Source organism: Anarhichas minor, unplaced genomic scaffold (assembly GCF_050575085.1).
Source record: "Anarhichas minor isolate MPS153535 unplaced genomic scaffold, ASM5057508v1 ptg000028l, whole genome shotgun sequence".
Lineage (NCBI taxonomy): Eukaryota > Metazoa > Chordata > Actinopteri > Perciformes > Anarhichadidae > Anarhichas > Anarhichas minor.
Genome location: NW_027466474.1, coordinates 5,993,446 through 6,020,595, shown reverse-complemented (window position 1 = coordinate 6,020,595; position 27,150 = coordinate 5,993,446). Strand labels below are relative to the sequence as shown.

The window sequence follows — 27,150 nt, the reverse complement described above, 5'->3', positions numbered from 1 at the left end:
TTCTTTCAGTAAATGTTCTGCTGTTTGGATGAATGGAAACTTGATAGATGTATCATCTTTTAAATTTGTAACGGCTCTTCTGCTCGCTATATAAACGGCTTCAGACTCGACTGACTATAGAAATGTAAGTGAATGCCTGAGTCAACAGGGGGTCATGATGTATGTTATTTTCTGTTATGGCTTTCAGCTCTAAATCTCTTTTCCCCCTCACTGCTTCTGACCATTTTCATATTTGTCAGTTCCTCCTATATTAAAACCAGCTGTACACACACACACACACACACGAAGGCAAGCACATACAGTAGAAGTAGAAAAGGCTCCTGACACCACTGACTCTTGACTTGATGTTTGACATTACAAGAATCTGACGTTAAAACTAAAAACGGAACACAGTTATTAAAAAAGGGAATGTGTAAACTCAATGTTCTTGATGAAGTGTGAATGTGCGGTCATGACTCGTGTGTATTATCATGTGTGCATTCCTTTGAGTCTATTTGTCCACACCAGAGGTCCTCTGATGGCACAAAATGAAAGAGTTCAGTAGGCCAGTGTGAAAACATACACACTCATGCAGGGGTTGAATTAACCCAGCAGGCTGTTGGTGAATGAGCAGCTTTCATGCTGACTCCAGAAGCTGCTGCTGTCTGTCTTCATCTCAGGACCTCCTTTCTGCTCCTAATTGGGGGAACGACACTTGTTTATGTGACTCTTTGCTTCCAGATGAAGGGATCATAACCAGGACGTGGACTTTTGACCAGGTGTGTGTAGAGGAAGAGGAGGAGGTGTTACAGCTTCACTGTTTCCATAACAAAGCTGTAACAGAAGGCCGGTTAACCTCCTTTTATTTGGCCGTTTTTTTTTTTTCCCAGATGGCCTCTCAGTTTCTTTGTAATATGCCACTGTAAAAATCCACAGCTTTGACAACAATATCAGCTCTGTGCTTAAGAGACGGAGAGATGGAAAGAAACGTCCAGAGCCCATACACAAATATTTCTTAGTATAACTGACGAGCAGGCGGTGGGAAATCTAAGGTCAACAAAATGTTCTGATATCAGAGTTGTGTGTTTCTTTCTGTGAAGATATGGCCTCATGAAGAATGAATGTATTACCTCACCGCTGCAGTAACAGATTATTCCACCTTCCAGCAACATATCTGTAACCACAAGTCCAACAAAGTGAGACTCAGAAAGACGTTTATTTTCTCAGGTGGTCAGGGTGGTGACCTCTGACCTCTGTACATCTCATCTAGCACAAAGGCTGTGTTCCAAATCGTTTACATTTTCCTTCTTACTTTTAGTATGCGCTGCAGCTGCCATTGCAAAGTACGTACTGTGTCATGTGACCGCGATAGTCGATAGCGTCGCACCCATTCAAGATGCAGTCACAAAACCTTACAGATGTGTAGTTGTGATCAAAATGAAGTCCCAGTATAGGTACCCAGTAAGTATTGTATTGATATTTTTAATGTATGCACAAAGTAATTACATTGTGATTTGGGGGCTATAATCTAAAATGTTGCAAAATAATAATAATGTATAACTATAATAAGTCAAAGCTCAACATGGGCCTAAGAGGTTAAACAGCTACATTGACTATATTGTATATTTCATTATTGGCCGTGTTTAGGCACATAGCTCACAGATGATGCATAAACATTCACATATCTTTTCTTTTACTGTAACATTTCTCTGTGATTTCTTAGCTCAGGAAACTTGTGTCCTCATTGTTTGGTTTGGGACAAGTGTTCACTCGAGGGCACTGGCTTCTGACCAGACCTCCTTCCTGTAGTTTCACTTAAAATGAAGAGCTCAGAAAGAACTAAGAAGGAAAACATACTAAAGTAATTACAGAACTGAGGTCAGAGCGTGGAACGAATGCTGTCCAGAAAATGTCGGGCTCACTACAAACGACTGATTACAGATTACCTGTTTTGTTGTTGATGTAACAACTTGGATCTGAAACCTAAATTCTGCTTATTATAGCGATCGTTATACTTTATGTAATCAGTGTTGTCCTGCTGCTCGTCCCCGGGTTGTTTCCCCTCTTATGTTGATTAATGTAACTCTACCGTCATTTTCATTTTGCCGATCATGAACATTGATCATTAAACGACTCTGTTTGCTTTCGTCTTTAATTGCACCTGATCCGTCCTTTTCTTTTCCTCCTTGTTTACCATCAGGATGAAGGTTTTCAATTTACGTTCAGGTGTCTCTGATTTCTTCTGATTTCACGCTCCGACACCCGCTCTGATCGCTCTCCAGACATCATTAAAGTGAGAACATTTCCTGATCTCCTGATGTAGTCGTTGAATTACTTCACGTGTTCACATTGTGTGTGATTATTGCTCAGTGACACCAGATGCTGACCCAGGGCTATGTGCTGTACTGTATGTCTGAGAAGAATGTAGACGTGTTTTCTCCCTTCAGATTCCTCAGTTTCAACATGGGAGACAGCGTTCTACTCTCTGAAAAACACAATGAGGCAAACAGAGCGACAAATTCTGCCGTTTTATTACATTGTGGCGTCGCTGAGCATCATTCGAAACCGCTGACATTGTGTCATTAAGTGTCTTCGAGTGTTGAAATACCTCTTCTCCCCCACACTGCAAGCCTTCAAGTGTTAGAAGCGGTTTCTACGGTATCTGCAAATACGGCTGCTCCTTTTTTATATTTATAGGTGCCGTTTATTGGACTTGTTGCTGTGTGTATGTTGTTCATTAAGACATCAAAATGCTTTACAGTTCATTGCTCTTTTACACTGCCTGCTGGAGCCGGAGCTGTAATTCCAGTTAGTGAGGGATCAGATGGAGGTCACCGCTGGCCTGTGGGGGTTGCAGCGCACCACAAGTCCACCGAGCCTCTGCGGACTACATTACAGCTTTTATCCTCACTAATGGGATCTCTTGGCGGGGAATCCCAAGGGTGATGGGGATTAAGATACCTGGCCTCGCTCCCACGCGCCATTTACCATGTGGGGCGCAGCAAATATGTTGCACATGCTGCTGCTGCTGCAACCTTTAAATCTCTTGTTGCACAGAGAAACCACGGAAATCAGCGTTTGGAGGTTGATAAATGTGTGTTCACACCCAGATTGTCAGAGACCTGTCTTTTTATTCTCCCTCTCCATGCACAGTTGGAGCATTTCTGCCTCTACACGCCTCTGACCCAGTTGAATCTGACACCGTTTGCAACCCAATGAGAGAGCATCGGATGATGGCGAGCTGGGAATCGCTCAGGCGCAGAGACAAAGCTGCAATGTTAGCTTTCTACCCTGCTCCACTTGAATAACATTGTTGGATGCGTTTTGGAGTTTCCCGGCGTTACAGCCAAAGTTAGAGAAAGACGACGGGGCGAGAGAAACCCTAACTTTCGAGGATGAATGAAGAAATGACTGTGGGATAAGTCCCATGTCTCTTTGTGAAGGCCTCACAAAGAGAGGAGTGAAGGAGGGGCTGGCTGAGAAAATCAGTCTATTTATCAATATTATAGGGTCCTCTGAGCTTGTCTCTGTGCTCTCGTCTCTCTTTCAAACCTTCACCATGGTCAGTCACTGCAGTTCTGAAGCCAGTGTCTGTGTGAGTCACGACTTAACGCTCCATCTGTCTGTCACATGGCGTCTGGGCGACTCTTTAGAAGAAACACGGCTCAGTAATTATCACATGAAATCAACCCACGCCACCTCCTCTGCTGCTCTCAAAAGTGTTTGTGTCTTGTTTATTTCCATGTTCTTCATCAAGAAATTTGATCCTCTCTGTGATACAACAGCCAGACGTAATAAACCGTACTCTGACACATACTTTGAATTGATTGCTTTTTGTTTTGAACAGCGGTGATCTTTTCGTCAGCCCTGCTGGGGACTCGCACCACCCGGCAGCAGCAACAGTGGCAGCAGCTCTGGTGCTGAGAGCAGCAACAAGGAAAGGTCAGGTGCAGTCCATTGTTATAGAGCTGTCAGGTGTCTGATTTATGGGCAGCAGGTTCACACTGTTTGTGGTGCTTAAACTCGATCACTGTTTCCATATTTTTGTTTTATATACAGGAAGAGAAAGATATGATTTAGATGGGAAAGAGCTTCTGGACTGTGTCCTGAACACTTCTTTTGTTTCTGTGCAAATGTAGTCTGAGGACTCTGTAGAGTACAAGTAGGACAGAAAATATGTCAGAAAAAAATTCCCTTTTTATTTTCCTAAAGACAACAATGTGCAACAATTCAAAAACATATAAACATTTAATTTACAATAAGATAAAACGGAGAAAAGGAGCAAATCATGATCTTTCAACCAGAAAATGTTCGTCATTTTTGCTTGAAAAATAACTTAATTATCAAAAACGTTGACAACTTTCTGTTGATCCTGAACTGGATAATCAGCTAATTGCTTCATCACTTCCTTTAAGGTAGAGAACCAGGTTAATGTTGCTGTTTTGTATCTTCATAATCACTGGAAAGATGTGAAATAACCTTGAGCAATGCACGTATCCCTCAAACTGCACCAGTGAAGCTTTACATCACACTCAGGAGTTGTAACAGGCAGCTGTCAACTGTGAAACAGGGAGCTGGAAAAGAACACACATTCTTGGTTTAGCTTTTACGGGGTGAGATTGTGCAAAATGTAATAATGGTTGTGCAGCGTGAAAAACAACAAAAAGAAATGAGAGGACCTAATGACAGGTTTTCATGCGTCCTCGGGGTGTTTGTCGTGGGTGACTAGAGGGCATCTGGGACTTGGCGGATGAGTGGAGTTCCTTTGGTTCTGCGGTGGAGTTGGTGAACCGTTGCTCTGAACACTGACAGTCATTTAACACCCTGCCAAGTCACAGGCTGATAAATCCCCCACACTTTCTGACAGCAGCACATACTGTATGTAGGAAAGAAGCTCAAAGAGAGACATAAAATGGCCCGGACATGATGGGAAACAGAGAAAAATATACTTCGACTAAATTAAAGGTACCCGTTCAACATCTCTCAGTGAAACTCATGAAGACTGAACACCCGCTGTCAACCACTGTCTTTTGCACCTGTGAACCCAACAATGATGTGCACGCTTTGAGTGAGTTTCCTTTCTTATGAAACAAAACTTCTTTTGAATGATTTTAAACCTGCTTTGTTTACACTAGTTCCAGGGTACATTCAATATCATGATATATGTTTTTAAAGTTTTTGACATATTACATATCACAGTATGAAAAATCACACATAAACTGATTTGGACTAAATCAACTCAACGTCCACTTCTTTTTTTTCTGAAGCTTTCAATTATTAGATACTGCAGATGCACGAATAGAGTCAATAGCTCAACCGTATGTAAGTGTATATATGGTACTTATGTCCGAGTGTCAGTGGGAGCAGGTCTTGGCTGAGTAAGGGTGCTACTAATCTGTAGATGGGAGTTGAACGTGAGGACACACAGCTGCACCCCAGCCTCGTCTGTACTGAGATCAGGCTTTGGCCACCGCAGCCGCCTCGTGTGCCTCTCTTTCTCTGACAGACTGATGTCACCGGTCCCACTGCCTGCATGAGCCACCAGACGTTTGCGTTGCCTCGCATGAAAAACGGGAACACTTGGTGTGATTGGATCAGTGTGTTCTATAGCTGTCGGAGGGATGGATCAAAAAAGGATTTCAACAGGTTGTCATTTTAAATTGGGATTTCACAATTTATAGCTCCATAACGAGTCAATAAGGGAGTTAGGAGAGGATAGTGAAAGCATGTGTTAGAAAATGAAGAAAATTGGTGAGTCACTGAAAGTATGGTGGAGACTGAGACGTGGTTTACTGGTTTTGCTGGTACAGGGCGCCTTGGTCCCTGGTGTCACACACAGTTGAGGTTTTCTCCAAATTTTCCTTGGCTTTGTTTGGGGTGTTTTGGATTCTATCGCTTATTATAAACAGACATGCGTTTGCAAAGCTTTTCTGATCATCCCAGATTCTCAGGCACTCATGTCCCGCGGGCTTTTTGTTCATGTGGCTGCGGATAACCTTTAGATGCGTTTACAATAAAACAGTTGTCGCTGGAATGTTTTGTCATAGCCCTCCAGTCTTTTTGGAGCTGTAAATCTCTGCGCCATCTCCTGTCTGTTGAATTTATAGACCCCAATCAGTCGTGGATTAAATGCTGGTAAAAAAAACAATAAACTCCAGCTGAGCAATGTGCCAATGCTGGAATCCCAATTATGAGCGTCATTGCTTCATCAAGCTGTCTGCAGCTGAAAAGAGAACCAGTCAGGGGGACAAAGCCCTGAACCCGAGCTTGTGGCCGATCTGCATAGAGAGCATTATTCTCAGGAAGATAAGCTCCACGGCTCTCAGGGTTCTGTTTCGGACACTGGGAGTGGGGGCTCGCTTTGTTTCTGTGAGATATGCAGCGTTTAAAGGATTAAACGGTGGGTGTGGAGTTGCCCTGAGCACTCGGACACACAGTCTGAGGCTTCTCTGTTAAAAGCACACAAGAACAAGGAAAGAACATCCTTGTTATTCCCAGGCCAACAGGAAAAGTCTCCAGTAAAAAGTGCATGGCCAAACCTCAGTGAATTCCTGATGAAGGAAAGAATGCAGCGAGATGAGCCACGTTCTCTTCCTTTTTATATATTTTTTTCACAACCATGAAAAACTCCCAGTGCAGTCTTTAGGCTTGCTCAGCGCTGTAGTAGATATCTGGGGGAAAGAGGTTAGCAGTGGAAAAATGCTTTCATTTCCATGAGGGAATGCAGCAACACACGCACTGACAATTTAGCCCTTGTTAGGAACTTTAAATTGTTTGTTGGAGAGAGTGGCAGGATGTGTAAAAAGAAGGCCTTGTTTCTCTCTTTAATCGCGTACAAGTTGTTTAGTGTATTGCCGAGGACATGTCTGCTCAGCGAGCCTGACAGTGATTATGTACGTTGCTGTTGTTTTTAGTCAGAGAGCAGTGTCGCCAAAATGAATGTTGCATGTAAGTGTGAGGATTAACAGCTGCAGATAACGGCAGAGAGAAGAGATCTGGCAGCCTCACTGCTCTGTTTGTTAGAGCTGCCTTTGGATCGTCCCCTAATTGAGCCAGGATGAAAACTACAATTATTTGGTTAATTAAAGAAATAAAATGACACTACATTTTCAGGGGCCGGGGTAAATGTACACACACACACACACACACACACACACACACACACACACACACACACAGTCACAGACGCAGACTGGCCCTTATCGAGGCTTCTTCGTTACCCAGCAGCCTCGTTGTTCCTGTTGCCAGGTCTTTTGTGAGTGATAACATTCCGGAACATTCCAGAACACTCCACCCAGGACTCAGGTGCTCCTCAGCTTGGACTTAATGGATTGTAGAACTGTTTACTCTGATACATGATGACCATCACCATGATGAACATCTTACGCTTGTTAACGTGCGTATATTCAGGAGACTTAAAGACAGTTTGAGTTTGTTGTTTGATAAATAGGTGGGAGGTAAGAGTATGTGTTCAGTAGCAAACTCATCAATGAAACTCAACTGCCTCGGTGCACAAAGCAGAGACTCACACAGAAGAGTGTCAGCGGGAATGTTCGCTCAAAGGCTGTAAATATTTGGTTGGGTCTGTTTACAGAGTCCTTTACAGCGGATTTGTTCCTCGGCTCAAATGACCTGAATGCTCTCCTCCCGATTTCTCCTCCACAGAAACGGCCTCATGTGGTCAGATGGCTTGCAGTCGCCTGCGTTGTGTTTTTATGAAGGTCTTGTTTGACGATTTCTCAATATTCGAACCATATTTTGGTGCAGGGAAGGCTTTGCTTCGACTGTTCCTGTTCTACTTGAGGCTCACACATTTGCATTTTCCACAATGTATAACAGCTGTATGGCCGTCTGTTCCCCAGAGTATTTCACTTTAAGTGTCACTGTTGATCACAGATGGAGAGACACTTCTGTATCATCTATGGTCTCACCAAGCAACTCACAGCCCACAAGATGTCTAGAATTCCCTGAGTCATTTCCTCCCTCTGGTATCAGTTAAAATGACCCAAATATTCAACCTGCACTTGGCTCGTGCCTGTCCTCCTTAAGTTCCTATCAAATAGTTTGACGCTGATCTTCTCATCACAAGAAAAGTATATTTTTATAAGGACTTGGAAGCAAAACACGTTTTTAATTTCCCTATGTGACAGCATCATTTTCAGGGTCAAGATTTGTTCAGGGTCACGATTAACATAACAAGAATTATATTAGTGATAAAAAATGAAACTAAAAACAGATTGCAGGATTTGGTTTTCCGTTGTGTCTGGTTCAAATAAGATATTACGCCAGTTTCCATATTTGTACTGTTTTTCTTCAATATTACTTCAAAAAATAACATTTGCAAATTCAATTGTTATCTAACATAACATTTCTGTTGCCGATATTCTTCTACAGAGACCTGGCATCACAATCTGTGATGTCACTTAAATGCGAAAAGTGGATTTATTTTGCCTTTGGGACCATAATCCGTGTTGTAGCTATTATATCACTTGATATACCAACATATACCTTTTTCCTTCCCATTTATCCAGACCAAAGAGATGTTTAAAGGTTGTTATGGGAGGCCAGAGGTTGGAGGGACTGAACACCTTTTGGGATGACTTCCAATCTCCGCAGTAAACTCTTTCCTACACACTTTCTCTGCCCAGACCGGTTGAAGATATGAGGAGACACACTCTCCCCCTCTCTCCTGATGGATTTCATCGCAGTTTGCATTCCTTAGTTCTGTTTTTGCTAACTGTGTTTTTCCTCTTTTTTTTTTTTTTTTCTTTTCCTCTTACAGCTCATGCAGCCAAACTGAAATGACATCATGCCGAGGGGAAGTCGGGCTGAATACGTGCCCACAAGGCCCTGCAGGAGAACCAGGGAGCAACGGCGGGACGGGTGTCTGCTCAACAGGAGCGTGAGATATTTATCAGGCAGAAAAATACAACATCTGAAAAGGTAATTTCTGGCACAGATGAAGCTCTTTGTCAAGTGCTGCAACAACATGTGGACTGAAAATGTGGAAAATGTCTGCACTGATTTGATCTGATGATGAGGAGAGATAGAGGACAGACAGATGGGACGGCTTTGATGAAAAGAGACGGGGTGAAAGAGCAATAAATATATCCGCATGGGGGAAAAAAAGGGGACATAAAACACAGAGGCTGGAGAGGAGAAAGGGACATTCTTTGTGTTCAGAGTCCCCCTTTGTAAAGAGCCGCTCTCTAAAAAAAGCCTCCAGTTTCTGCTGTTCCTAAGTGACGAGAGAGTCTGGCAGAGAGCGGGTCAAGAGCTGCAGGACTGTTATAAAAGGTTCACTCTACTGTTTTAAGGCTCAGATGTCCAATTATCAGATTAAAGAGTCCAGAGAAAACCCTGTGGTCCAGTTAATAAATCCCCGTTTGCTTACAGAAACTGTCGTGGGGCCCTCACAGCATGTCAGCTGAACGGTCACACAAGTCTTGATCCCCCGGCCCACCATGATCTCCGTCTTTATTTACCACCTAAATGAACAACTCAGTCTAATTTGCACATGAGGAAACACATATGAGGGCTGATGAAATCCATACAATATGGGACTATTACAGGCTTTGACTTATGCTCAGTGCCACAGCACCATTTTCATGGAAATTTAAAGTATGCCTGCTCACACAACGTGAACTCACACATCTGGAATCCTCCACGCCGCTTTCCTCCAGGCTGAACAAGCTCAGCCCCGACAGCTACCAGCAATGACACGTATTAGGGAGTCCTGCACAAACACTGAATAATTATGAAGAAAGTCAAACACAAGCGACGCAGACCGGCTGGTAACCTGGCGGCTCTCATTTTCAGTTTCCCTCATTTGTTTTCCTCTCTCCCCAGTCGCACAGTGACACACTAATAACACACTTCCCCCTAAGTGGTCAGATGTTAATGAACATGAGAGTCGTTTTCTCCAGAGGGGAAAAAAAACTGGATATCTGAAGCATATTTTTGTTTTCTTAGATGAATCATCTTGGAAAGTGTGAGAGTATGGGTCAGAGAAAGTGACTTGGAGTGTTGAGGATTGGGGGGTCACTGACCCTCAGGACCTGAGTGTTAAAGACACAAACATCAAGAAGAGGAAAAATACATCCCTCACTTTAAGTGTCTGCAGTGTTCAGTGTATTCCCCAAGTTTTGCCCACAACCAGGAACTGATTTTTCGTTTTTCCGATGAAGGTGATGGCAAAGCAGGTCTTTAGGTTGGTCGGTCAGACGGTCGGCTCGCCACTTTGGGTCAGACGTTGGTGATCAACTTTTCTTCAAGTTCCATCACGAGGTATGTATTTTTGTTTTACATACATTTTGTGCAGACATTCATGTTCTTTTCAGGAGGAAACGTAAAAACGGTTGATGATCCCCTGACTTTTCATCTCGTGACACCATCAGGTTAAAACTGTTGTCATTGTGTTAGCATGCTGATGTTGGCCTGTAGCTCAAACCACAGGCCTCACAGAGCTGCTAGCATGGCTGTAGACTCTGTAACCCTTCTGGACTGCTGGATGCAAAAGTTTATACTTACATCATTCAAGGAAAGTGGAGTTTTTAAAAGAAGTAGCTGTTTAATTCAAGCAAATCATTTAAAAATGTATAAAAAAACTTCTTCATGGTCTCAAGCAGTAAAATCAAAGTCTTGCGAGCATGTGCTGCGATTTCTGTGCGGTGCTGCTCAATAAATCACTTGTGCCCAAAGGCTCATGTTTACATCTGGTCTGTTCACTGACCAGAGGGCCACACTGTCTTTGCATGGCCAATGGCTGATCATCCCACCTGGTGTCCACATATGAATGAGCACAATGTGGGACGTGGAGCTCGAGGTCTGCAATGCAGAGGGGTGAAAAATGACACCATCAAACAGAAGCAGCAGTGCGTCGGTGTCACAGAGTCGGTTCTCGGTCCAGGAATGTTCTTTCATCTGGAGTTAACATGTTCTCCCTGCGTTCAATTCTGTGTCCTTCTAAATTCATAAGACATACAAGTCAGGCTAATTTATAGTCTAAAATGTGACCTTTGAGCTTCTGTATTAGACCTGTCTAGAGTGTTTATTTGCACTTACCACCACCCAAAGCATGCTGGGAGCTTCGAGGCTCCAGCCCCGTGTGGCCCACGACAGGAATAAGCATGCAAAGCCTGAATAATTGAATGAACATGTCAGACAAAACAAATGGTTTCGGAAATGAAAGATATACGACCAACAGGTTAAAGGCAGGTTTTTCCTTTATGCTGTCAAACACACTGCAGGTGCCTCGTCTGAAAACTGAACCATGAATAAACCTTAAAACACATGTTAAACAAGGAACTGGTAATCCACCGTACAACAGACAGGAGACTGGTGGGATACTGGACCCTGAAAGGATTTATTTTTTAACTTGACAAGACTCCTTAGCGTACACATCAATCTACACAGGCTGACAAATTGAGAAAAATGTACTGGAAAGTTTCCATCATGTGTAAGAAGCTTTAATACAGTTTTGTGAAATACATGAATAATCTTTGGAAAATACACTTATTTGCTCTCTTAATCAGAGTTATACTTTATACATGCTACAATTATTTACGGAAAAACAGACAGTGATTGATAAGAACATGACTGTTTTACTGCATTAATATTGTATTCAATCAATTATTTCTCATATATTTTTCCTCTCTATTAATAACATGGAATGTTTTTATTTAAAGGTATAGTTTAGCATTTCGGGAAATACACTTATTTGCTTTCCTGCTGGGCGTTAGATGACTGGATGAATATCACTCTCGTGTCTGTACTCTGAATATGAAGCTACCGCCAGCAGCTGCTTAGCGTAGCTTAAAGACGAACAGCACAGCAGAAGAACGACGAGACCGCATACGAGCACCTCTAAAGCTCACTAATTAACAGATTTTGTGTAATTTGTACAAAAACGTGAAATTATTGACACTGAAAATATTGTATGTTTCAAGGCTTTCATTTATTTTATGGTAAGAATAGGAGGAGTGGATCTGTCTTTGTCAAATTTACCATGAGTAATGAAGTTTGCCATCTTGGTTCAGACTACTGAGCCTCCAAGTTGATATACCGCATACCAACCCATTCTGCACGTGATTGGTTGATGCCTTTTTTTTCGTTGTGCGAAAAATCTGCCTAATCCAAACAAGTTACGTTTCTTTTTCGCTGCATAACATTCATGTTTTGAGTGAAAGTATTCATGACAAAAACAACAGCTCGAAAAAATGTGTTGTTGTGCAAATGAATCGCAAGAAAAAAAAGCCTGTGTGTGTAAAGGTCTTTAGAAGTGCTTGTAGACTTCTCATCTTACTCTTGGCAAGAAAGCAAGATAGCATATTTCCCAAAATATTTTGTCTCGTATAATTTGACAGTGTTGGAAAAGAATATGAGCAGAACATTGTTTGTGAGAAAGAGCGAACGGAAAGAGAAAAATCCATAGAAACAGAAGCCAAGTTGCTTCATGCCAAACACACACGTACACACACACACGCACACACATAAATTCAAAGGGAACCTCTTGTGCTCGCTCTCTGTAGCAGACAGCCAGGCAGACGGACAAGCAGTGATACCATCACCACACACAGCATGCTTACAAAGTTACACATTCACACCTCTCTGGCCTTTTGCCTGCTACCTTCCTCCTCATCCACAATGATTTCCCTCCCTGTTTCTGAGGGAATATACCTTACACTCAATCTGTCAGCACTACACTGTTCACGCTGCAGGAACAGCACCAGCTGAAGATTTTATTACAGAGGATGAGGAGCAGTTTCGGTAGCCTAGGTGTTTCCTCTGCGGTGACATTTGCTCCGAGCGCAACAGCGCTCGCATTGTGCTGAAAGCCTGACCTGTGTCCTTGTTGGGACATTCCTCAGCATTCCTGAAAGCACTGTCGCTGTGACTGGGAGCTCTGTTTCGGCACCCCTGAAGCTTAGAACAAACCCCATGGGAGTGTTGGTGCACGGCTTCCCAAATTCCACATGTTCCCAGAGATTCTGAATGAGACATAAAAGGCGTCTTGGAGATCAAGTTCAGGAGGCAGAGGATGAGGTGAACGCTGCTCCCAACATGCCCCAACAGTCCTCTGCCCGCCAGCTGCGATCTCTGAGCGTTCAGGAGTTGGTCTTCGCTTCTATGTATCATTGCTTTTGGCACAGATGATAAGAAGACTATACGGTGATGCCAGAAACAAGACTTCTCTTGCTTGGGTGTAGCTGGAGGCTACAATGAAAGTGCCAAATGCCTGAAAAGATGAAAAACATAGACACTTATTATCTGAGTCAGAAAAGGAAATACAATCAGCAGTCATGTTGATTAACTGCATTTTAGGATATAAATAAAATCGTTATACCATAAAAGAGCTAAACTGACAATGTTGAACAATATGAGAAAGGCCTTAAAAGATGCATCATCTTACTTTTCTATAAAATCTTCCATTTTTGCAGCCTTGAATTTGAAAGTTAACTGAAAATTCAGGTGAAAGTTCTCCAATGTATTACAACTCAGTGAATTTCATTTATTTATAATTTATTTTTATTTGAACAGCCTTCAAATTAAGAGTTTTAGGCATTAAACTCATACAGTTTAAGGCTCTAAATTCAAAGTCAGAGCATATCTATGATTGAGGGATTGCCTCTACACGGCTCTCAACATGGTGATGGCTGCACTGTTGGCTAGAAGCTAACGGTGCTAACAGCACAACCAGTGCAAACAACAGCAACAGTGCTGGTACAGCCAACAGTGTTAACCCTGGGGGGAACCAGAGGGTAGGCGCTCCGCTTCTGTTACAATGCCGTTTGTTCCGAGAGATTAGTCTGAGATCCCTATTTAGTTTGCATTACTGATCAGCACTACCAAGTGGAAAGATGCATCATGGAGCGACAAAATGATGTACACCAGATGCAGAAAACTTTTGAGACCAGGTCACATGTCGCCAGCTCCAAGCCATTGAGAAGATCAAACATGTCTTCAGCCAGCGTGACAGCAACCACAGCAAGCGCTAAAGCAGAGGCAGCTCTATTGAGGCAGAGCATCAATGGATCGTGGCTGAAACAGCACAGCCTAAAGCAGAGGTGGAAGCCAGTCTGTATGATCTAGAAAAAGAGAGGAGTGCCACAGCAGCAAAGGCAGTGAGTATTCTGCTATAGTTGGGTATTAGAGACGAGACTGTAGAGGACACATGCGAGGAACGGACTATTCACTTTATCCGCCTCCTCCAATGTCTCACACATCCAGCCTTAGAGACCACGCATTTGAAGCACCACAAATGACAGACTCTCCAAAGTACCTGGTCAGTGGAGAGATGGCGAGCTTGATCTACTATCTAAGCTTGGCCCAAAGTCATTTTCACAAGCTAGGATCAGGTCGGATAATGTCCCCAATCCAACAACAGGTGTAAACCTGATTTGGCAGCGATTGGAGGACAGTTTCGTCTGTCCTGAGATGATTGAACATGCCCGCTACAAAAGCTAGAGAATTTTCCCAGAATGTCCAACAAGGGTAACCAGCTGCTCAGAGAATGAGTAGACATACTTCTGGAAGTAAAGTCATGTGGGCACCTACCTTATCATGCATATCTTGAAACTGCAAGTAGAAAAGCTTCCTTATGGCCATAAGACCATCTTGATTCCTTTCCACCATTCACACATTTCTTTGTAAGATTCATATGCAGTCAAGCAATGGCCAGGAATGATCAGAGTTTTGCATTTTCCATATCCAGTAACATGAGCCATTCAAAGCCAGAGAAATCTGTAAGTAATCTGACAACAGTGAATTGCACCAAGCAAGCATCTAGATGAAAGAAAAGTTCATCCTAGGGAAATGTTCATCTGCTTCTGGTGTTGTGCATCTACAAAGCACATGGCTAAGGACTGTACGGCAGCTGTGAGGTGCAAAGAATGTAATAGTGCACATCTCTGCATTACACCCAAGCCATCCAGTGTGAACGTCTTCAGGACCCTGTATTGGATCAATCTATAAGAAGTTCAGTGCTCCTATACTGCAACATCATTTGACCCCTCTTGTCAGTCCTGAGGAGGTAGCTCCTGTCATTAACACAGACATCCTTGGAGGCAAGGTTTTTCAAAGCGGCTCAGGTGATGACGAACTTGCTCTGTCTGTCAAAGACGGCATCTCTCTGGAGATAATGGACAGAGAAGTCTACATTGATGAAGCTAACCACTGGGTGGCACCCTCATGAACCAGCACTACCACTGAGGCAAGGTGAAGAGTGTTGGTACTAGCCCACATTTGTGGTCTATCATCCCCAGAAACCAGGAAAAGTTTGAGTAGTATTTGATTTAAGTGCCCAGTTTGAAGGCGTCTCAGTGCTTGACACACTTATCAGGGGACCAGACCATAATTACACGCTTCATGGGGTCTTACTGTGCTTTCGTGGAAAACAAATGGCTGTTAAGGATGTTGAACAGCTGTTTTACTGCTTTAAGGTCGGAGAAGATCACAGCAATTACCTTTGGTTCAAGTATAATGACCTCAGCAATAGAGTCACGAAGTTCCGCAGGAAGGTGCATGTGTTTGGAAACCCTTCACCAGCTGTGACCATCTATATGAGTGGCTGACCTGGTTGAGAAATAACATGGCTGAGATGCAACACGTCCAGCAACACGTTTATGTGGAAGATGGACTTACTTCACTGTCAAAGATCTGGATTTGGGTTCGTAGTATGTCATGTCATGAAAAAGGTGAAAATATAGTATGTCACAAAAATGTCATAAAAAGACAAATTAAAGTACGTCATAAAAATGTTATAAAAAAGTCATAGTATTGTATGGCATTATTTTATTTAAAATATTAATAGAAATATATTAATATAATTTTTTTTAAGGTAATAGTAATTGTATAGTATGTTGTAAAATTATCATAGTATAGTATTCCATATGAATGTCACAGTAGAGTATGTCATAAAAATGTCAGAATAAATGTCAGGAACTTTTCATAGTATAGAATTAAAAAATGTAATGAAAAAAGTATATTATGATCTAAAAATGTCATAAAAAAGACACAGTGTAGTAATATGCCTCAAGAAATGTCACTAAAAAGTCATAGTGTAGTGTGTCATAAATAAGTGATGAACAGTCATGGTATTGAATGTCATAAAAGTGTATTTAATCCCATTGTTATATACACACAATCACACACTGAACAACAGAACATAAGGTGGTAACTCTTTTTTATTGTTTAATTTACTCAATTCAGAGTTCTTTTCAGCACGATGCTTAAAATACACACATACAAACTGATAAAAAACAGGACACATATATTTTGGGTTCATATGACACAGTTTCATTTGCAGTTTTTGAGAACGTTGGAGTGCAGACATTTAGTAAGAATTATTTTCAAATTTTGCAATATTTGTTTTCAATAACTTAAAGTTATTTAATTTCCATGCGGCTCACTCGGTTTTCATCCAGGTACCAGTTCATCGTGGTTGCTGTTGGAGTCATCCGTCTGTCAAACAAAAAGAGTTCCAGCTGCATTAGGCCTGCTTCAAGGAGTTGGACCGCACCAAGTTCCTCCTGTATCATGAGGAGAGGCAGTGTTTTCTAGTTTTATTTTTGTATTAGTCTATCATATTAGTCTATTATGTATTAGTCTATCCCCTTGTTTGTCTGAATGGCCTGATCATCCACTTTATATCTTTCTCCATGTCTCAGTTTTAAGAAGGTTGCTTTGTGCTAGTCAGTACTCTTCTGTTAGTGCATCGATTTAGTTCTGTTATTTTGACGTCTTTCATGGGCCCTTAAGTATTTTTGTTAGTTGTTTTGCCTTTCTAAAATAATAAAGGAACATTTAAAAAACCAAACACACCTGTCTTTCTGGTCTACTTGCTTGGTCCCTGACAGCCATAAAAGATGACATGAGCAAGTTATAGTATAGAAAGTTATGAAAATGTCATAAAAATAGATAAAAAGAGATAGTATAGTATGTTGACAAAATGCCATGGAAAACCATAGTATAGTATGTCCAAAAAATGACAAAAAACCATAGTATAGTATGTTGAAAAAGTCATATTGTAGTAAGTAGAAGAAAAGTTCTAGTGTTGCATAGTAAAAAAAAGTCATAATTATTCAGTCACAGTATAGTTTTTCAAAACAAATTCATAGTATAGCATGCTGAAAAAATGTCATAATACAGTATGTGGAAAAAAAGTCATAGTATATGTATATATATAGTATGACATAAAGATTTTATAAAAAAGTCATTACATAAAAATGTCATAAAAACGCGTAATATTGTCATAAAAAGACATAGGACGACGAAGATGATATCAAACTTGTCATCGTATAGTGTTGGTTTATTTATCACGTGTGATGAATGTACAATATAATACAAACTGCGAGAATAAGCTGCAATTGAAGGTTTATATCAAACTGGTAGCCAAACATTAACCCCCCCCCCCCCCCCCCCTGCAAACAAGCTGGCGGAGGCGGGGCGCTAGAGCCGTGAAGCCGGACGCTCCAGAGAGAGTAAACACTTCTTTTCAGTGACTTTTATTTGTGTCTCTGTGTCTGGACTGAGCAGGTTTCGGTAGAAGCACTGACGGTTCTCCGGACATGCAGAGCAACTGAGCTTTATTTGTAGAAGCAGTAAAAGAGCGAGCAAGATCTTCCCTTCGGACGAGGAGCGGAAAAACGACCTGCCTGTCACCGGAGAGGATGAGGGGAAACCTGGGGAATGATCCTGAGGGACTCTGCTGATGGGGAGGAACACACGACTGGGATGTAAACACGAGCAATCGATCTCTAATCCGAAGGTAATGGATTAAATGTATTGATTTGATTGAGAACTGACACTTTCCGCTGCTCTGTATCTACTGGGATGCCTAAAATGACCACCACTGCTGCATTTACAGGTCTTTCCATGAATTAAAAGAGGGGTTTTTACAGCCTTATGCAGCCAGATATAAGGTGATTATTTAGGCCAAATATTACCCAAGGATAGGGAGAAATGATGGTCAAAGATTGGACATTAAATACATTAAATAAGGAACCGTCTGTCTGAGGTTTCAGGTGTTTCCAAACTGAATCCTTGTTAAAACTGAGAGTTGTGCTTCTTTGTTGAATGACAGATGCTAAAAGGAGCTGAACTTCATTTGACTCTGCTGCATACGTTATGTCAGACAAGATTAGATCACATTTATGTGCTGAACAGGGAGTCTTCTATAGGCTTCAGACTGCCTGTGATCCGTGTGCTGAAAGAGCAGACTTTTTGTACTTTCTCCTTTTATGTGCACTACAGCCTAACAACTGTGAAGAGATGTATCACTACTTAAAAGATGCACCATAATCTCCAAGCAAAGATCAACACTCTCTAGTTATATGTTGTCACTTTTGCACAGGGATGTCTCTTATTTCATGCCTTTACATCACAAAAACATCACTTAGATTCTGTTTACGACAGCAGTGGTAATGAACATATCACTTTCCCTGTTTTTAATAAATTGTACAGGTTTACGTCACAGATTAATGATTCTTCAACAGCCTATTCACCACTTAAGATCCTCTGTAACTGCCGTCGCTGTCAAGTATCTGACACTTCAACATGGAGGGAAGTTTGTAGGCTACTCTTTGTTTTTTGTAACGCTGCCTCCTTTAGTGTTAAAAGAAACTGCACATAGGTGGACTGCCCCGCCCTGCCATTTGTTAGAAATAGAGCTGTTTTGCTGCCGTGCCTCGACTTGTTTCTTTTCACTTTTTACACACCTGCTCTCTTCATGCCATGAGTGCCTCCGAGTCCACGGCCTTTAGAGGGGATCAAGTATCTCCTTGTTGCTGCTAATCTGCCCTGAAAGCCCCACCTACACTGAAGCCCTTAATGTTTGATGGAAAACAACGTCTTACATCTGAGCTTTGACAAATATTTGATCGGAGGGGTTTTCCTGTAACCTCCCAACCTCTTATTCAGTCCCCCATATAATACATAATATGTAGGGAACACTGTCTTTTTAAATGTTGTCTGAGTAATCACACATGCTTTTCTTTTCCTTTCAGTGTTGACCGCTCCACTTTGTTCTGACTTCTCAGCTATGTCTGTGGCCACTTTGCTTCCTCTCCAATTAACTTTTTTTTTTCTTCCTTTGGAATTCGTCTCCAAACAGACTTTAATAAAATGCTTGTTCGTTTCCATCAGGTTGAAATCCTATTTCCCTGTTAATCTATATTACAGGAACAAGAGGGCCATTGTTGCCCCGTCACACCAGATGAAACCCCGGCGTGCGTTGCAACATTAGATTTTGCAAGCTGACGTCACAGATCACTGCTGTGATCTGCAATCAACAATCAACTGTAAATAGTCCAGATTTATGGGGGTTGGAGTTTGTAAGACGGCTTGTTTGGGAGGGTTTTCCACGGTTGTTATCTTGACAAACATGTAGGAATTCATGCAATGTGTAAACTGTTTCTCCCGTGATTATTCTGTGTCGTTACAGTGTTTCCCGTCACCATGACTTCGCCACGTGAGCGCTCCCTCTTGCTGACTCACCTGCTCGTGCTCCTCCAGCTCCTCCTCCCTCTCACCTGGGCCCTTCTTCACCCTCCTCACCCTCCGCCCGTCCACGTCCCCACGCTCGTCCCTCACTCACCGACGCCTCTCATCCGCTCCCGCTTCAGCGCTCAGACTCAGCTGGACTTCACCACTCACTGCAACTCCAGCTGCTTCCACAGAGGAGAGCAGGAGGCCCAGAAGGAGCAGCTCACAGAGAAACTGGCTTTTGAGACGCTGTACGCCGACGGCTCCCGCACTCTCACCACTGTAGATGTGGAGGGTGATGAGGAGTTTGAAGGAGATCCCTTCGCTCACCCTTCACCCGGGAGAGGGCCGAGAGTGAAGCCCAGGCACAGACGCGTGAGGCGGCAGATCTACGGAGCGGACGGACGTTTCAACATCCAAGGGGACAACTTCCTGTTGGATTACCCTTTCTCCACAGCCGTGCGGATCTCCACCGGCTGCACCGGCGTTCTTGTGTCTCAGCAGCATGTCCTCACAGCTGCCCACTGTGTGCATGATGGAAAGGATTATGTCAAGGGGGCGCGAAAGCTCAGGGTGGGATTCCTGATTCCTCCATTTATCAACAGCACTAATGCCGGCCTCAGCTCTTCCAAGAAGCCTCTGGTCCGCTGGGTGAGGGTGAAACGTACCCGTGTGCCAAAGGGCTGGATCCAGGGCACTCAGGAGGTCAGCATGGACTTCGATTACGCCCTGCTGGAGCTGCGTTGGCCTCACCGACGTCCCTTCATGCGCCTCTCTGTGGCACCCTCCTCTGATGACCTGGCAGGGAATCGCATCCACTTCTCTGGGTTTGACAGCGACAGATCTGGGGAGCTGGTGTACAGGTTTTGTCCGGTGGAAGAAGAGTCCAGCGACCTGATATACCAGCACTGTGACGCCCGACCTGGAGCCAGCGGCTCTGGAGTGTACGGAAGAGTGTGGGACAACGGTTTAGAGCGCTGGGAAAGGAAGGTCATCGGCATTTTCTCTGGACACCAGTGGCTGGAGATAGATGGGGAGAACAGGGATTACAATGTGGCCGTGCGAATCACTCCTCTGAAGTTCGCTCAGATCTGTTACTGGGTGCATGGAAACCGACTAGACTGTGTCCAGGACTAAGAACCTGCACAACGTGTAAAAAATACAGGGTGAAATGTATTATTTCCCGAAAGAAAAGAGTGAAACAAGATTAAATCAAATAAAAAATAACACCCTTCAGTGATACATCAGTAGAGCAGATAAATACCTTTAGGATCCCCTTCATTGAGGGTTTTCTCTCCTTCAATCTCCCCCTGTAACATCTGGGCCTATTAGATCATCACCACGGCATCTTTTCATATGTATTTGCCCACAGCCAGTGTTTCCGCAGTAGCCTATTAACATAAGCCACTTTTTTACGAGGGAAAAAACACTTGTCCTCATGTGCAGTGAGCAGTAGCACCAGATTATTTTCCTTCTGTGGACGACAGCAGTCTGACGTGTTGTCTTCACATCTTTCCTGCTCTTTTCTCTGATTTTGTGGAAAATGGTTTAGTATGTGTATGCCTCTTCAAGGATCATTTGGTTTGTCCACTTGATCTGCATACACACCTACATAATACATAGATTAAAACATGTTCTTGGACACCACTGATGCTTCTTGACATTTCAGCAGACATTATGCTCTTCTCAATGTGGACTGGAGAGACGGTGTTAATTTAATTTTTTTGAGAAATGCTTGATTTATTTTATTAAAGAGAGATTTATAAAGTGTTCGTGTCAGTGGTTTACTTTGAAGTTTCAAGAGTGATGTTGTGGCCCCCTCTTGTGGTCAGAACAAGTACTGCAATGGAATTAAATGAACCCACTCGTTCGGTTTAAATTAAATCTAAAGTCGATTTAATTGATAAAACTGACAGAAAGTTAATCTGCAACTAATCCATTTTTTTCCACAAGGAAAAACTACAAAAACCCACTGGTCCCAAATTCTCAGATGCAAATATATGCAGTTATCTTCTGCGATAGTAAACTGAATATCTGTAAATTGTTGGAATAGTTCAATTTGGGTATTAAATACAATCTTTGACATTTCATTGACAAAGCAATCAGTTGACAGGAATGTTGTAGTTAGTTGCAGCCTTACTTTAATTGGATGAGCAGATTATTTATCACATAATCATTGTGCAGTACAATCTGAGGACCATCCTTAGAATTACTTTTTAATGGGTGCCATCCACAACCATGATGCTATTATAGATAAGAAACTGATTACTAAAACACCATGAGTTAGAAACAGTAATATAAAGTGGACAAAGAGCCATACAAGTCAGTAGTTTAGTGCTTTTTATTAGAGATAAGGAGACGATACAAAACAGCCACCATTCAATATTCAGTCTAAACTGACCGCTGCTCCTTCATATACACATCGCTCCCATCAGACCCTTATAACACCAGAGATTTTAATTCAAGGAGATCCTGGTTTTAACAAGTACAAGGAATGTTGTCTGTTAACTTATTCAAATGCCATGGTTATCTGACTGAGAACTGGAAATTAAAAAGGAAATCACTCAAATTTTGAAATTTGCCTGTTCGAAGAAAAAGAAACAAATACAAAAACAAAACAAAAAGAACAAAATATATATTTAACCGTGTTCCCCCAGAGAAGGATTTAATAGATCTTATGAATTAGTTCATACTATAACTAGTCAACTACACACACTTACAAAACTTAACTAGAAGTTTGGCAAAAAAAAAATGTAGTTGGAACGATTATAAGTCGGGATTTAACAGTTGGAAAACTAAACCGGTTATCGTCTGTCCCTTTCTCTGCAATCATTCAAATGGAACCTGGAAAAGAACAAAACCCCGTCTTCAAACATGAACAGTGTGTGTATTTAAGTTCTATCATCATCCTCATCTTTCAGCTGTATCTTAATATTTTCCTTTGTGTGTTTTGTTGATATTCTTTATGTTGCGTGAAGTGGAATGACAGTCTGCATTTGTGGAATTTCTTTTTTAGTCATTTTTTTTTTAAACTGTCACTTGACCCCAAACCCACCCACAATATCCCACCCTGAGAGTCACGTAAATGGTTTAGGTTCTGCCTGTCTCCAAACCATACCGGAATGAACAGCAAAACCCAACAGATGTGCCTGAAAGGCCTCGATCGTAGCCGGAGAGGAGAAGGGGGAGGGGGGGGGGGGGGGGAGATTTATACAGGTTTTCCTTCCAGGGTGATTACTGATGAGCCACCAAGCTTTTCTGCCAGAGTCTTCTGGTCTTTAAGGTCTTCCAAACCATTCACCTGCCACTCGTGCTTAATACCTGAAAATTAAAAAAAAAAAATCATGTTAAAACGTCAGAATTACAATGTTGTACAAGTGTTCAGACAAAGAAATACTTATATCCTGGTAATATAGATAGATTATAGGCTAGAGTGTCATAGTATAGCACATTTTCTGACCTTTCGGACCACATCGCTCCAATGATTGGCTTACACTAAAAGCACCCAGAGTCAGCACAGAACTTGGAAAATCTGCTTTTAGCTTCTGAGTGCTTTAAAACTCAATGCATTGGACTTTTCAGTCTGCAGTTGCTTTTAAATTATGTGCTGAATGACTTTTCTTGTATCAAATGTGCTCGACATTATCAACATCATTGTAAATGACAGCTTGCCTTGCCTATGGTCTAACCATATACACACACGACCACTTACCTTGGAATTTTCTCTTGATGGCGTCTTTTGAGCTGGCATAGATCATCTTGCTCTTCAGGGGAGCGTCCTCTGGAGCCCTACGAGTGAGGCAGAAACATTATTAAAGCCAACTGTTTATATTGCTCGTTCCAAACCCGGTAATGTCCGATAGTGGCAGCCCTCACCAGAAGATAAAGACCAAGTCCTCCTTCTTTGTTTCTTTAGTCTCAAAGGTGGCGTCATACAGAGCGTAGCGACAGTCTTTTTGGGGCAGCATCCCAACAAAGTGCCCGAATGGGTCCGAGATGTTTACCAAGTCACCCAGAAGGATCTCTTTGCCCTCGTCCAGAACAATATTCTTGAGGTCGGCACTCAAGCAGAACAGAACGGCCTTCTTTCTCTTCTTCTTCTCTTCCTCAGACGGCTGAGCCTTACGCACCTTCATGTCGTTGAAGACTGCGATAACTTCATCTGTGACTTTCACCCCCGAGGCCTGTGGACAGAACAATCCTTTAACTCAAGAGTTTAAAGTGTTCACAGTTTAACATGGAGGCTGATATTTCTGCAACAGACCTCTTTTTTTAAACTGATAATTGATGCCACAACAAAAAGGTAATTTAGATATGAATGCAGGTTTTATATGAAATGTAAATCCATTGCTAGGACCTTGAATGGCTGCTTAATCACTTTGAATTGATTTGGGGGAATATCATTATGTAAATATAAAATGTTTTAAATGTAAATGGGCAGCAACACTTTTAAGTTCCACATCAATTATCCATTGATCCCTAAAATACATTTTTGAATAATAAAACACTGGTTCCAACTTTTAAATGTGTATATTTGCCAGTTTCCTTTGTCCTGTGATACGATATGTAAATGCATATTTAGGTGTTCGGACAAAACCAAGCAGTTTGAATATCAACGTAGGTTTGAATGATACATTGACCAAACAATAAATCTAAAAAATGATTGACAGACTAATTGTTAGTTTCAGCCCTCCTCCACCGTGTGAGTTTTGCCTGAATCAGGCAACAGACCAGACTTGTGGCCAGAAGTGACATCAGTACAATAAATAGTACTGACATCATAAAAAAGGCCAGAGAGGGCAGCACGCAGAGCAGGAATGCTCCTTATGAGGACGACTGATTAAGAGGATTGAAATGCAAAATGTGGCTGTGACAAGCCGTTGGTCATGGTTGACTAAGGGGTGACCGTGGCTCACTGGGTTAAGAGGGTTGTCTGGCAACCGCAAGGTCAACTGTTCGATCCTCGACTGGGACGTGTCACGTGTCGAAGTGTATCGGAGCAATACACTGAACCCTGGGCGCCTGTCATTGGCAGCCCACTGCTCCCTATATACAGGGATGGGTCAAATGCAGAGACAAATTTCCCCCTTAAAGGGATCAATATAGTATAATCAATTTTTAAAAAATTAAAAATTAAGAGCCAAGTTGTGTAGTGCATTCTGAAAGTCAGCAAAGTTTGTACGAATGAAATCAACACTGACGATTCAGTCAGTACAGCCTTTTATTTTAATATGTGTATGGTCACACTGTAAGAGTGATAAACAAATACATATTCTCCATTGCGTGTCAAAAGTCCATCTTCAACATGAATGCTAAAGTTAAGCTAACAGGCGTCAACGTATGTGATTAGGTCGTAAAGTAGTAAAGTAGTTACTAAAGTAGTAAAAAGAAGATGAAGATGACTGTGTGGGTGAGGGAGTGGTCCATGATTAAGCATTAAAGCACAGAGTTCAGTCTCAAACAATGGGGCTTTTGAAGAAACTGCCTGTAGCTACAAGTCACATTGCTGAGTCACCGCCTCTCCGTAACTCGATTTGGTCTTCTGACTTCTGCTTAAGGCAACAGGAAAATGCAGTCTCAGGAGATGAAAACTGCTGTCTACCAGCGGCCATGTGTCAATGGAAAAAGAGACGACAAAGAAAGGGAAATATAATATAGGGTAGGACAGACAGAAAAGGAACCCAACTGTAAAGTAGCACAGGCAGGCTCTGTATGTTTGCTCAGGGCGTAAAAGACCTGTATGAGATAGCCGTGACTTATAGAGTAATAATTAACCAGCAAACAACCTTACTCGCTTCCTTAATCATTGTGCAGCAATAAAATAAGAATGATACCTTGCTATGACTGCAAGGAACCTGAAAAAAAATATCCAAGACAGTCTCCAAAATATTTGCTGAGGTTCACAAATGTCTACGACCCAGCACATGACAGCCAGTGATGCTCAGACATCATGATGATGTCTAATTCTTCTGTACACAAACACCATCGGTAAAGCCGATCAGATTCATATTCTGTATATTTTTAGTTGTAGCAACAAGCTAACTATAACTCTAGCCTTATCTAATCTTAATCAGGGGTACTTTTCTTAACAGAAGTCAAGGTTCAAGTGATTCAATATAAGTGTAGCCACAATAAAAGTCTTGAATTCCTTTACATAAAGTAACAGTTACGATACAGGCCTCATAGGAGCCACTTTCACTAGCAAACAGGCCTGATGGGTTTATATCCAAACTCTGAAATTAAAACACTGCAACGGTAAAGTGTGCAGTGGCAGATTTAGGTGATTATCAGGATGTCAACGGCGCATATATGTGTAAGAGATTTTTTTAAATTTTCGCATTGCAGTAATGCACAAAAATAACTTTATGAATGATATTAATCCGTTTGAATTATATAGGAGTTTAATGGGGTGACGTGCTGTACAAATAAGATGCGCAACTAAAAAGAAGATGCGCATTACCGACTATGAAAACCCAGAGACCGCGGCCCCAAACTGGTCTTATATAATGTTGACAATAACGTAAAATATTTGCTACATCCCAACTTAATACATGGTAAAATGTTTACATGGGTAAATGTCAGGAAAATAGAGCTCATTCCAGAGCAGTTATACAAAAAAAATAAAAAATTGTCTATGCACCAAATTCAGGGTGGGGCCATGAATGCAGCACACGTGCACGTCTGTGCGCTAACGTGCTATATAAAGGCAAAAAGGACGGTTCCGTTGTCGATTAACACTTTTAGTGTCACAGCGCAACTCGGCCATAAACCTATAAAATGGTCGATACATAAGATAACGTCACAGTGGTCAAATGGTGGCTTGATGTGGAGAACGTAGACAACCAGCGTCTAAAGATACCGTTAAGACAAAGAACAAGGAAATCACAGCTAGCTTTAGCCACTACGGGTGTCATTTCCTGCCTCTTGCTAACGTAGCTTGGCTTCAGCTAACAATAACGTTAGCATGTTAGCGCTGCGCACCTGCCAGCGCTTCGGAAGAAGCGTCAACGAGCAAGAGGTGAAACGGCACAAACACGATGCGGTAAAAGTAACCAGTAACGTCATGACAACGGTGTGCATGGTAACACGATAAGAACCGTGTGGGTTTTTTTTTTCAGCGAAACTCAAGATGAACGAAATGGCGCCAGTTGTTTTAGTACCACAGCCGTTTATTCGGGTCCATTATCACAACCTCGTAAAACACGTTAATACCGCACGGAAAAGTCATTGGCGTGTGATTAATTCAATATAAAACGCGGATGGCCGCGCTGTATGAACGCTTTGTTAGCCTATCGGTTAGTACAGCAGTGCTGTTCGCTGCCGTTAGCCACAGCGCGAGCAGCGACTCGTGCGATACGGAAGCGACTAACGTTAGCTACGTTTAACGTTAAAAGCAATACCATAACCTATGAAATAAAACACAAATCGACCGGCAAAATCTCCCCAGATCTTAAGATGAAGTCGACATTAGTCAGCAGGAGGAAAAAAACCGTGATAAAGACGATGTTAGACGTACCATGGCTGTAGCTCTGGATTAGTCAGCGTCTGGGTAGGAATTGAATCAACTGTGATGATGAATGGTCGGTCTCGCTCACACACTGGATACACAATGTGAACGCGGCTATAAACGCGCGCCCCTGACGACTCCGGCCAGGTGCACGAGCGGGGGCGCTTGTCTGCTATACCTAT

General features: G+C 42.2%; 2 protein-coding genes and 1 long non-coding RNA gene across 3 annotated transcripts; 2 read left to right on the top strand and 1 right to left on the bottom strand.

The window, feature by feature from the left end:
- Window positions 1-3,825: 3,825 nt before the first annotated feature.
- Window positions 3,826-16,886, top strand: LOC142963132 (uncharacterized). The gene is made up of 3 exons (XR_012957389.1): window positions 3,826-3,921; window positions 8,762-8,922; window positions 10,167-16,886. It is a non-coding gene; the product is annotated as an uncharacterized LOC142963132 (long non-coding RNA).
- Window positions 16,887-17,395: 509 nt separating this feature from the next.
- On the top strand, window positions 17,396-21,231 carry prss23 (serine protease 23). The gene is made up of 2 exons (XM_076103837.1): window positions 17,396-17,746; window positions 19,421-21,231. Exon 2 carries the CDS (start codon window positions 19,435-19,437, stop codon window positions 20,596-20,598), a length of 1,164 nt encoding a protein of 387 aa, XP_075959952.1. The 5' UTR covers window positions 17,396-17,746; window positions 19,421-19,434; the 3' UTR covers window positions 20,599-21,231.
- A 556-nt stretch (window positions 21,232-21,787) lies between these two features.
- cfl1 (cofilin 1) lies at window positions 21,788-27,122 on the bottom strand. Its single transcript, XM_076102980.1, has 4 exons — window positions 26,978-27,122; window positions 23,338-23,645; window positions 23,174-23,250; window positions 21,788-22,782 (listed from the first exon to the last, which is right to left on the bottom strand). Exons 1-4 carry the CDS (start codon window positions 26,978-26,980, stop codon window positions 22,670-22,672), a joined length of 501 nt encoding a protein of 166 aa, XP_075959095.1. The 5' UTR covers window positions 26,981-27,122; the 3' UTR covers window positions 21,788-22,669.
- Between the last annotated feature and the right edge of the window lie 28 nt (window positions 27,123-27,150).